This window comes from Culex pipiens, chromosome 2, assembly GCF_016801865.2.
Source record: "Culex pipiens pallens isolate TS chromosome 2, TS_CPP_V2, whole genome shotgun sequence".
Classification (NCBI taxonomy): domain Eukaryota; kingdom Metazoa; phylum Arthropoda; class Insecta; order Diptera; family Culicidae; genus Culex; species Culex pipiens.
In genome coordinates, this window is record NC_068938.1 from 26641291 (window position 1) to 26654079 (window position 12789).

The window sequence follows — 12789 nt, forward strand, 5'->3', positions numbered from 1 at the left end:
TAAAATTTCGTGTTTTTTCTAACTTTCCAGGGTTATTTTTTAGAGTGTAACAATGTTCTACAAAGTTGTAGAGCAGACAATTACAAAATTTTTGATATATAGACATAAGGGGTTTGCTTATAAACATCACGAGATTCGCGATTTTACGAAAAAAAGTTTTGAAAAAGTTACTTTTTGCGTTTCTCTTTGTTTCGTCGTCCGTGTCTGTCGCGGGTGACAATCAACGGCCATGATCGATGACGACCAACTTTTTCAAAACTTTTTTTTCGTAAAATCGCGATAACTTGTGATGTTTACAAGCAAACCCCTTATGTCTATATATCAAAATTTTTGTAATTGTCTGCTCTACAACTTTGTAGAACATTGTTACACTCTAAAAAATAACCCTGCAAAGTTAGAAAAAACACGAAATTTTAAAATGAAAAATTGTGTTCTAAATGAAAAAACAGGGCTGTGGAGTCGGAGTCGGAGTCGGAGCCGGAGTCGGTGGAGTCGGGTCTTTTTGGGGACCTGGAGTCGGAGTCGGAGTCGGAGTCGTCAAAACTCTAACAGCTGGAGTCGGAGTCGGAGCCGGAGTCGGCTAAATTTTAAGAGCTGGAGTCGGAGTCGGAGTCGGAGCCGAGTATTTCTGATAACCCGGAGTCGGAGTCGGAGCCGGAGTTATCTTAAATTCAACAAAAAATATGTTTTTTTTATTGTTCAGTATTTCCTATAGAACAGCTTAATTTACAAAACATCTTATATTTTTAATTGATTTATCAGATGCCATTGTGTGTTTGAAGCTTTTTATTGTGATTGAAAAGCTCTAATTGTGTTATGACACTATAATCACTAAATGATAACCTCTTACCCAAGTATGTAGTATCATAATTTAAAAAATAATAAAAAAATTGGTTATGTAGTCAGACATATCTAATTGTTTCTGGAATGCTTCCTTTTGCCTATATTTATGTGCCCTTTCAATTCAAATTTGACCAAATTTCATCCAGTTATTTCTGAAAAAAAGTACACACACAGTCATCTTTTACCCCGATAGCATATGTCTTGGTACGAGGTACATAAAAAGATTAAAAATAGTAATCACTGTTTTTGCAAATCGAAAAAGAGTCACTGACAGTTTAACAATTGTAACAAATAATCAACTATAATAACAATCTCTTACTTGGAACTCAACATGCGCATTTTGTTTATCACTAAGTACAAGAAAATCAATATGTTGCATTTAAAATAATTGAAACTAACAAAAAATATCAAAAGAAGTTGCAACAAATTTTGAATTAATCATTGATTAATGATGTTGATGTTGATTTTAGTTAAACTATTTTGATATCGTTGCAAATTATCGTTGAAAAAATCTCAAGAATTCAGTACAAAAATGAACTAATAAAAAAATGTATAGAGCAAAATGTAGGATTTTAATTTATTTTTCAAATATTATACAAAAAAAAATCAAAATACATATTATCAACTGGTGCGAATTTTCTCATACTGTATGTCCCACGCCAATATGACGCAAGGTGATAATCATTGCATAACAATGTACCTTAAAAATTAAATATTTGTGACCTAGAAAATATTTTACTTGTAGATATTTGTTTTTTATTATATTTTAAGTTTTTTCATATATTTTGATGGAGGCGCAAGATCATTCATAAAGCTTCGTTTAAGGTGAAGATTCACGAAGTATCGTGCGCCTCCTTTTTAAAGTATATAAAATTTTAAAATTAAAATAAATTAAAAATTACCCGGGTAAAATATTTTCCATGTCACAGATATTTGAAAAGGACCTCTCAAGCGTCCTTTCCACGAATAAATTGTTTAGATACATTGATTTGCAATAATAATCTCCTTCAGCCATGGTGTAATGTCCATGTACGTCTTAAAAAAAACAAAAAAAAATAAATGTTTCGTTTAAAATTGTCATTTAAAAATAAGGTGCCTGTCACTGTGCTTCTTACAAATGTCAGCCTGAAAGTGAGCAAATTGAATTTTAATGTTCAATAGATCATTAAGGCCAGGATTCTTTTAGTTATACTTTCTCTTTTTAAAATAACAATTTAATATTTAAGTTTATTAGCTTTGAAAAATATTTTCAAATTTGAGGTTAAGCAAATAAATCTAAATTTACTTACAAAACTGTTCTTCTCAAAATGCCTCTAAAACTGAAGATATTTTTTGATTTCTGTTTCCATAACGTATAAAACTTGTTACCAAGAAACTTTTTTTCCGTTTATTTACTTTACCTTACTTTTACTAAACTTATTTTTCTTGAGAAAAACATGACGCTTAGAGAGTATTCAAATAATCCTATTTATCAATGTTTAAAAAATAATTAACTAATAATAGTAAACTAACTTTTGAAACATTTAAAAATTTGTGGAGTCGGAGTCGGAGTCGGAGCCAACCATTTATTGAAAGCTGGAGTCGGAGTCGGAGTCGGAGTCGGCTAGAGTTGGTAGGCCGGAGTCGGAGTCGGAGTCGGAGCCAACCATTTGTTGAAAGCCGGAGCCGGAGTCGGAGTCGGAGTCGGCTAATCTGAGAAAGCCGGAGTCGGAGTCGGAGTCGGAGTCGTTTGAAATATGACCCGACTCCGCAGCCCTGTGAAAAAATGACCCTTCTGGGTCAATGTAGATTCGAAAAGTACATTAAATTTCCCATAATATGACATGTTCCAAAAATTTGTACAGTCGAGTAACGGAAAATGGGAGAATTTTTAAAACTTTTTTAGTGTTTTTTTCGATGAAAAATACGTTTTTTCGGAATTCTGAGTACGCCATTAAATCGGGCGTCTAATTTTACATAAAAGTCCCTTTAACATCAAATTTCTATCTCATCACCGTTTCAGGCTGCAAATTATTGAAAAACACCTCTTTTTTCGCATGTTCAAAAATGGAAGGGGTCGTACCGCCCCTCCGTCACGAGATATCAAAAAACGGACCCCGGATTCGTGATCAGGGACAAAAGTTACCCCTTAGGACAAAGTTTCACGCAAATCGAAAAGGGGTCAGGGCAACTGCTGTGTGAGTTGGCGGAGAATTACCCATTGCGTTTTTTGTGTCAAAATTAATCTGTTTATATTGTTCCAAATCATTAAGTATTTAAACATTACATAAAAGTGTTGAAATAAAACATTTTTGGATTCTTTAAAAACCGTTTTTCAATTTTTGTGAAATTTACTAGAAATTGAATTGTCATTCATAAAATCATGTTTCTTTATCAACTTGATTGCCAATTTTAAAATTATGTTATTCCTATTCAGAAGATAACATCCAGTTTTTTTTTAATTTTCTTAGATAGAGTTGAAAATAACACTTAATTGCTCTCGTTTTTTCCGTAGAATTAAATTAAGTTTATGACCTTTAAACGGCTGTTCGATTAAATTTCATGACGAAATAATATTGAAACCTTCAAACAACAAAATTTCTTGAATGTGCTGACCAATTAATCATTCAATGCTATTTTGTTGGGGGTGTTTTCATTTTTCACAAGCTGCTATAATTTTTGTCTAAAAAAATATGTTTAAATACTTTTGTCGCTGCAAAAAAGTGTATAAATAATGTGCTATGCTTTTTTTACTAACTCAAACCAGGTAAAACACCCACTTTTCAATTTCCGTTAAACATTGACCATAAAAGTAATATTTGTGTCTGTCCTCGATGCTTAGCATTATTTGGTACGATACAGGCAGATGCGATTTAAAAAAAAATGGAAAAAGTCCTGTTGTAGCTCTCAAAAGAAATGTGTTTTAGGATGTAAATGTAATTATTAAAGCATTTGAATTTGAGAAATGTAATATTAATTGTTTGTTTTTCAAACTTACAATAACAATAACAGCTGGTTGAATAAAAAAAGAAATATATTTTCAGAACATTGCCACACATAATTAATTCTGAATAATAAAATAGCTTCACTAAACATCCAAATTTAAGATTATGAAATTAGACGATTGTATGATGACCTACCTGGGGCAGGGTTAGAAATTGTTTGTTTTACAAATAAACATTAAACTCTTGATTCAAAATGCATCATACAATAATGTTTTCTTATATTTTATTATTTCTTTATTCAGGCCAATCCTTGCTTCAACAGTGAATGACAAAATATAATCTTGGGTCCATTTTCAGTCCCATCAACTCAAAAAATTCCAGGTCATCGCCATTTCAACCTGCAAATTATAAGGTCATGCCTTCTTTCAAATGCTGAAATATTTTAATGGTCGTATCTAGAGCGTCCAATTTCCCGTCCCGGGAAAAAATTTCCCGGGAATTCCCGGGATTTCCCGAAAAATAATATTTCCCGTTTCCCGGGAAATTTGTAAATTTCCCGGGAATTCCCGAAATTCAAGCGGAAGTATACATTTTCCTTACTTTTTGGTCCCAATTTTTTGAAAATTTATTTAAAAAAAATGAGAGAACCTAACTTAATTTTATTCATTTTAATCTACTGTGCATATTGAACTAATAAGAAAAAATCAGGTTCATTTCAGGTGTATTTCAGATAATATTTATTGTAAAACGGGGTAACAATCATAGGATTTCATTCTGTTTTTATATTTTTTTCCAACTTGTAAGGTTAGTCTCAAGATTATTATTTTAAAAAAAAGGAACTGGTCCATGCATTTTTGTTGGGAAATTTTTTTTTTCAATGGTTTTTGAAAAAAATGTGGCGTTGAAAATTATATTTAGCATTTGAGGGTGACTTTGTACAAAGTATTTGTTGTTAAAATCAGATTTAAAGTGTTCAAATTTTACACAATCACTAAGGTTGCTGATAAGTTTTTAAGAAGAAAAAAAAATCAATGTGTAAATTTACTTAACTTAGTTTATAAGCTTTTTAACAATATAAATTTTAGGTGAAATTGATAAAAAGTCAAAATTTTGCCTAAAAATCGTTAAAATGAGTTTTGTTGATAAAATTGCGGTCTAGGACAAGTTATTTGCCATGAAAAACATAAATACTGCATGATTTTTTTTTGCTTTATGAGTCAACGTTATTCTTAAACATATTCCCTTGAAACAGAGACAAATTTAAAAGCATTTTTATGGTTGAGAAGCATGGATTTTACTCACTGATTCAAAATTTGATTTATAAAATAATACTTCTCAACAAAAAAAAAAAATCAATTGATTTTTTTTTATTTGGTAGGAGTTGAAAGACAGCATATAAAATTAGAAAATTTCGATATTTTTTATAAAGTTGTATGATTTTGAAAAGCAGTCAAGCCATTAATTGACCCCACACTCATTTTGAACATTAAAGTTGCTGTTCTATACAATTTTGTTGCAAAATATTAATCAGAAGCAGGATAAGATCAATTTTCGATAAATTTAAAATTTCCCGGGAATTCCCGGGATTTCCCGGGAAATTTGTTAAAAATTTCCCGTTTCCCGGGAATTTTGTAACCCCGGGAAATTGGACGCTCTAGTCGTATCGCCCATCCGTATTGAGATATCGATAAATGAGCCACACATTTTTTCCCTAAAACAGAAATAAATTCTTAAAATTACACATAAACAAATTACTCACATAAAAATAACTAATTTCCGGTAATCTAACACCCTACGGTACCCAATTCCACCAGCCTTAATATATGCAGAAATCTTACGAAACCATCTTGAACCAAATGAAGCCTAAGTATTACAGTATCCACTACCTGGTGTCTCATTACACCTGTCTTATTTGCTCTTATCCCATGTAATCTCTGCTGTAATTGAGTACTTCCGACTTTCATCTCACAAGGAAAGCAAAACACAATCTGTTGCCCCCTCCCAAGGGTGAACTTGTAAGGTTCCGAGAGGTCAAAAAGGTAATCCCATTGGCATTTCCCATCTCATCCCATCATCGTAATCTTCATCGATTGACTTCTTCTTCACCGTCTTCTTCCCCCCTACCTTAAGAAGGTCAAACGCCCCCGGTCCCCAAAAACAACACTCACCGACGACCTGCAGGTAGCCCTTCCGTGACCGCATCGGATCCGTGTTGACCTGGCACATGTACCAGCCCCGGTCGCTCTCCTCGACCTCCCGGATGTGCAGGTACCAGGACCGGTGGTCGTTGTACGTCAGGCTGATCCGGGGATTCTGCGTAATCACGTTGTGATGGATGGACAGGATGGTCTGCGTGTCGACCCGGACCCAGGCGACCTGTGGGCGGAACAGAGGGGAAAAGCAGAAGGAAAAGTTTAGTGAAATTACGGGTGCAGATTAGGGTCGTGGTGGTGTCAACATCGTGTAATGGGATGCTGATTTTGGAGCAGGATTTGATACTAATCACCGGGATTTTGACGGTGGAATTATGACGGAGTAGAATGTTTATTATGGATTTATAACTGACTTAGAATCCGTTATAAAATGGTGATATTTCGATAATTTCTAACTTTGGAACGCAAAACAATTCTCAGAAATTGAACTCTTCGGTAAAATTAACAAATTTATTTTAATTTATTTAAAAAAAACATGACTATAACGCTTTCTTTAGAAAAAAATATATAAAAAAAACCATCCCAATCAACCAGCCCGGTTGCATGATTGCATTAGCAGCACAAAACCTGAGATTCGATTTTCTTTGCTGGGATTTCCTTTTGACTTCACTTCAACCACACGTTTTTCCCGCAAGTGCAACACGAAAACACACACTTTTGTGTTCACACGTGTCCAACAGCACCAACAATGGAGGCAAAAAAGCTCTTGTTCAGAGTGCTCATTACCCGCTTCGTTATCGGAGAGTCCGAAGCAACGACGAGAGTAGAATCCCAGTTGTGTGTAGTGTTTTCAGCTGTTTTTTTGCAACTGCTATTGTATGTCACTAGTTTTTCTTTATTTTTCAAGTTTTCACATTCTCCGTGGGAGATCTCTATCTTTCGATGGACTTTTCCCTCCCAGAGGACTTCACCCGGATTCCCTCTTCCCAAATGCAATTTTCACTGCCAGTACGTGGTACATTGCTGCTCACACGTGTTATTCTCGCTTGAATGAAACGTTCAATGATGTGATTTTAACTTGTTCTTAATTTTGTTTAATTTTTAATAAAACAAATATAATATACCTTAAAATATAATTTTCTTAAGACTGTTAAACTAAAATTATATAAAACTTTCCAAATAAATACTGAGATTTTTAAAATTGTGTAGCACTAAATGTCTTAAACATTTTCAAAAAAAATATATTTAAATAAAATGACAATGAAAATAAAATATCTTTTACAAACTTAAATTAAAAATAACTCTTGTTTGTCAAAAATACGATACCAATCTTTAGAAGGCCCAATTTTAATTATTATTTTTATGTAATTATTATTTTTTTTGTTTTCAAAAAACAAACGGCAAAAAAACAATATTGCGTCGAAAGATATATTAATGTACAATCACTACTAAAGTTATTCTTAATCAATGTTTAAAAAGCCTCTTTTAGCAACAGAAAGTGTTACCAACATTTAAAGCTGAGGAAATCATTTATAACAATATTTTGAGTTTTTTTTATCATTACATAAAATTAAATAAAAATTTACAAAACAATTAATCGACTTTTTCAATTGAACTTTAACAACTATAGGTATTTTTCCCATTAATTTTATTTCCTGGACTGAAAAGTTTTAATTTTTTATTGTTATCATTTGAAACTGCTGGTTTTTATATTTTAAAATCGAAGAAACTTCAAATTTTCAATTTTTGAAATCTTTTAATTTTCAAATGATAAAATCTTCAAATTTTTTTTTCAGATTTTTAAATCTTGGTAAAATGAAAGGTGAACCATTAACCCTCTACCGCTCAAATTTTTTTTCGAACATTTTTATTTTTCCCGTGTTCAGAAGATCATTTTGAGCAACTTTTGTTCTATGAAAAAGTTTACTTCTCTTGTTTTATGTTTTTCTTGTTTCATTTTTAGTATTTTTATTTGCATTTATCTTGTTTAATTTATGTTTGTTTTTGGTAGTATTTAGCCTATTCCACCACCTAATAAAATTACATTTTGCCTATCTATTTTTTCACGTTTTTACAGTCACTTTTTAAATTTTTTGCTTGTTTTTCACATTTTCTGCTATAGAATGGCACCATCATAATTTAAATTGTAAAAAATGTAATAGGCATAGTCTGGGACACTACAAAAATTACTGTATATTTCTTTTTACTTAAAAAATAGGAAATGTAAGTTAAAAACACAGCCAAAGTTGACCCCTAAACACATGACATTTAAAAAAAAAATGGCAAATTCACATAAAACAAGTCAAACTTACAACCCTAAAATTTTCTAAAATTTTATGAGTTCTTCTTTCCAATGCTTTTTAAATATGAAAAATTGGTCGAAAAAATTATTTTTGGCGATTTTTTAGATCGAAGCCCGTCTAAAGGCGGGGTTAGGTTGTAGAGGGTTATGAATTTCATTAAAAAAAATCATAGAAACTTTCTCCTCTTTTAGTAAAAAAACATCAATAAACTGAGAAATGGTTGATTCTGGAGAATGGGCTACTTTTGCGAATAGATTTCTGGAGAAGGGAAAGTATTATCTTAGGTAAATTATACGGAAGCGAATGACCCATAGGATTATAGTTCCCCTAATAAAATCAACAACAATTAATTGAATAAATTTTCTCGATTTCGTGAAACGCAACACAAATGGTTATTTTTCATGCAAATTTTAGCATCTCATCGAAGAATTTATGAAATATTTTGTTTATCATTTTTTATCGCTTTGTCAACATTTTTGATCTTTTCGTGTTGCAGTTTTTGAAAGAAAAAAAAACATACAAAATACATTCAAATCAGTTAAAAGCTTTCGTTTGAGTTTTGATAATTTTTAATTTAGCCCCTTGATCAAAAATAGATTTAGAGCAAATGAAAAAAGAAAGTTTTGTTGGTGTCAGGATCAAAATTGGTGAATTTATTTGAAATTTGATTGACAAATAATATCAGATAGTGTAGAAAATACTGTCAATACTTCTAACATAAAATAGTTTAGGTTGTTTTTTTTTATTTCGTAAAATTTCCATGCTGTTCTGGAATTAAAAGTTTTTGTGGAATTTGATATTTTGAATAGTAAATTAGTGATAACCATTTTATGTAAAAGAAATTTTGTAAATTGAAAATAAGGAGGTCAATAACAATGTTTTATAATCAGTACAATTTTTAATTCAAAATGTATATTTTTATTTAAAACTGATAGAGTTTTTTAATGAGCGATAGTAATTACCCATTTAATTACACTTGTTGTCACTTTAAGATAAATAAAAAAATGCATTTCTAAATTTTGAAATCAAACTTGAAAAAAAAATATATATGTAAGATGCAAATTCATATTTGCAATCAAAATTGACTTAATGATTTTGTTTGATAAAGTGCTTCGTTCTCTAGTTAAGCTTCATCCATAAAGTATGTCACGCTAAAATCAGCCAAAATTTACCCCCCCTCCCCCCCTTTGTCACGCTTTTCCTTTACTTATAACATGCAATGTCACAATTGCTCAGACCCCCCTCCCCCCCCCCCCTAGAGCGTGACATACTTTATGGGTGACGCCTATAAGAATATTCATGGCATTATTTTTTGGAAAATATTCAGTTTTTTGCAATTTAAAAATTACTATGAAGCAAAAGCAAAAAAAAAAATATTTGCTGTGTGTTAAGAAATTTTAATGATGTAAAATCAAATAGTTTTTTTCAGTGTTTCAACTGACTTGGAATTATGAATAAATGATAATACACTTATTTTTTACATGATGAAATGTTTAGCTTGATTCTCAAATTTCAAAATTATTTGCATTGAACAAAGTCGAAAATTACAACATTGAAAACAGTTAGTGGAAAAAAAGGAAAAATAAGAACCCTAATTTGTCAGAAAATTTCAAGGCTGTGTTTCAGCAAACAGCGTTCTCATTGACTTAGTCTTAAAAAGAAAATTTCACAACAATTTTTGCTCTTAAAAAATATTTTTTGCGCAGGTGCTATTTTCATGAAGTAAGAACACATCAATCTTTTTTTCGTGAAATTCAGTCAAGTTTTACTGAGTTTTACTGCAAGTTTACTGAAATTTCAGTAAACAATTCAGTAATTTAGATATTACTGAATTCTCAGATATTTGTCACTTTGACAGATGATTTACTGAAAATTCAGTGAAATGGTTCCCGGGCAGATGGTAATAACAAAATTCATGCCATTTCAATAAAAAAAACTGTTAAAATAACAAAAAGTGTTATGGATTCTTCATGAAAAATCCATTTTTGCATAAAGGTTTAATAACAGTTTATGTTTTCACAACAAAAATTGTTATCGGTCTGATATTGGTTGAAAGCCAAAACAACTTTGGAATAACATTTTGAGTTATGGAATACCTCCAACTGTTATTGGGATGATCGGATTAGTTGTTAAAATAATAAAAAATAATAACAATGATTTGTTTAAAGAATAACTAAAAATGCTATTAGTCTGTTATTACAATAACAATCCAATAACAGAAAAATCATAACGACGAATAACAAATCTTGTTATAAATAACATAAAATGTTATAGGCAAAGTATTTTCAAATATCAAAAATTGTTATTTCCAAGTTATTTCCGTCTGCTCGGGTTGTCAAAACAACTGAAATTTCAGTAAAGGAAACGTCATATAGTTTTGCTGAAAATTCAGCAATTTTCTTGTGGCAGTTTGATAGATCATTTGCTGAAGATGCAGCAATCGTTGCTGGTATTTCAGCTATCAAAAAATTGATTTTGCTTGTCATTAAAAATGTTTCCAGTGCTGTTATTTATGCATTCATACAACATTTTGATGTTATTTCTACATTTCCAACTTACTACATGATTTTTTCCAGCAGTAACAAAAATGATGCTACTAAGTGTCCGGATTTCAAGTCATGTCATTAGAATGCATTTTAAAACACCTTTTCCATTGAAATTTTGCAATTCTTTGACTTTTTAATTTAACTCACATTCCAAAGTTTGTTAGTTTGAATCCCGGGGTGAATGGAAGCTTAGGTTTAAAAAGAGGTTTGCAATTGCCTCAATCAAGCGAGTAGGAATCTCGCATTCGAGAACGCCAAAGCAATACTGCAGAGCAAAACAATTATTTTATTGTTTTATATTTGAATTTTAACTTTTTGAATGTTGTTGTTAAACCCATTTATATGTGCAAAATAAATTATTACAAATTACACGCGTATTTTACAGATGTTTAAAAAAATTTGAAAATGGAAAAATCCAGGTTAAAACAAAATTATGTTGAATAATGTCGCCCCACCACACGGTAATCTTCACCATCCGCTGAACTTTAAGCAGTAAATTTGCAGTAACAAGCAAAAGCGCTTGCACCGAGAACTGGTAGTGGTGAACCACACACTGCTGCTCTACAAGATATGCTCTTGTCGGAATCTCCCGTCCCATGACTGCGCCCCCATTACCGTTCGACGGCTGTAATTGACATTTATTTATATTTTTTTCCACTTCCAATCAATTTACAACCGATGAACTTTTCTCAGCCACGCTTCTTCTAGGCTTGATCTTCGTTTCTTTCGATGTGTGTGTGATTTTTCAAGAGGACTGGAAAATCTCTGGAAAAACGATGAAAAGCGCTAAGGGGGAAAACCCGGATGTCGGAAGCTCGCACAAATCTCATTTGAGGAAAATTCTTATAATAACATTGGCTGCTGCTGCTGCTCGTCAGTTTCTTTTTCCTCTCGCACAAATGCTCGGAAAAGTGCAACGAGTTCAATTGGTGTATTGAGATCACCGGAAGTCGACCGGGGGGAAACGTTCCGAAACTCGTGTTCGATTTCTCCCTCCTGGTACTGCACAACAATTCAGATTGAGCAAACAGAAATAAATTGAAGTACCTCGTTACTGGATTGAGCGAGTTGCCCAGAAGTGGGTGCTTTTGCTCGATGTACTCAGGGAGGAAGGGAAAGTTTGTATTCAATGCTTTTCTTCGGGTGGGGTAAACAAGAACGAAGCTTGGGATTTTGTGAAATTGTTGAAAGTTTGTGATGCATGGAAGCATGAGGGGGGTAAATATTAAGTTAGAATGTTTTATGTGGATCAGTATTGATTGCAGTTTTTCTGGGGTTAGAACTTTAAACTGGTTTGTAGTAGTTTTAAATTAATTTGAACTTGATTTGAAAGATTGTAATTGAAATTCTCGTTTCAGAAGAATGTCCAACTTTCGGTCTGTGAAACTCATTCTCTAGCAATAAATATCAAATTGAATAATAATATAAATAGCTCCATCCGAAACTTTGCCCCGTTTTATGAATAATAGATGCTGGAAATTGAATAAAATTGTACGTTTAGAGGACAAGCTAGAAATGGACAACACCCACCCACATTCACCCCGTACACAAAAGTAGTTTGCTGCGTGCCCTCTCTGTCAGTAGAGAAGAAGAAGCGTCCAGTCAGAGGGGTGGGGTATGGCCGGATGTTTGGGTCGTGTCGTTTGACCGCCCCACCGGTAGCCACCAGTGACAGCTACAACTGGTCATTTCCTGGGTTGGTTTCACCTATAGCTGTTCGTGGCCATGATATGGCAGCACGAACGATGAGTAAGCTTCAACACCCCCGGAATTATGTGGGGATTGGCACTAGTGAGTAGGGGTATTAACGGGACAGCTTTCACTGGTATTTCAATTAAATGGTGAAAATTGAATGTTTGCACTGTAAGTTTCAGATTTACAAGTTTGAATTTAGAGATCTATTTGGAATTCGAAAAGAATTTCGGAGGATCTCTTCGAAAAATTCTGGATCAAAATATCCAATGAAATTTATTCAAACGACTCTAAAATCCTTCGTCCACGTTTCTCGTGTCCAATCTTG

General features: G+C 32.5%; 1 protein-coding gene across 1 annotated transcript in view; it reads right to left on the reverse strand.

Moving 5' to 3' along the window:
* The window catches only part of LOC120420975 (lachesin-like), a 129287-nt gene that overhangs the window by 79966 nt on the left and 36532 nt on the right, over nucleotides 1-12789 (reverse strand). Inside the window, exon 3 of the mRNA XM_039584108.2 lies at nucleotides 5936-6143. Coding sequence (XP_039440042.1) covers nucleotides 5936-5993 — 58 coding nt within the window. The 5' untranslated portion in view covers nucleotides 5994-6143. The remainder of the gene's footprint in view (nucleotides 1-5935; nucleotides 6144-12789) is intronic.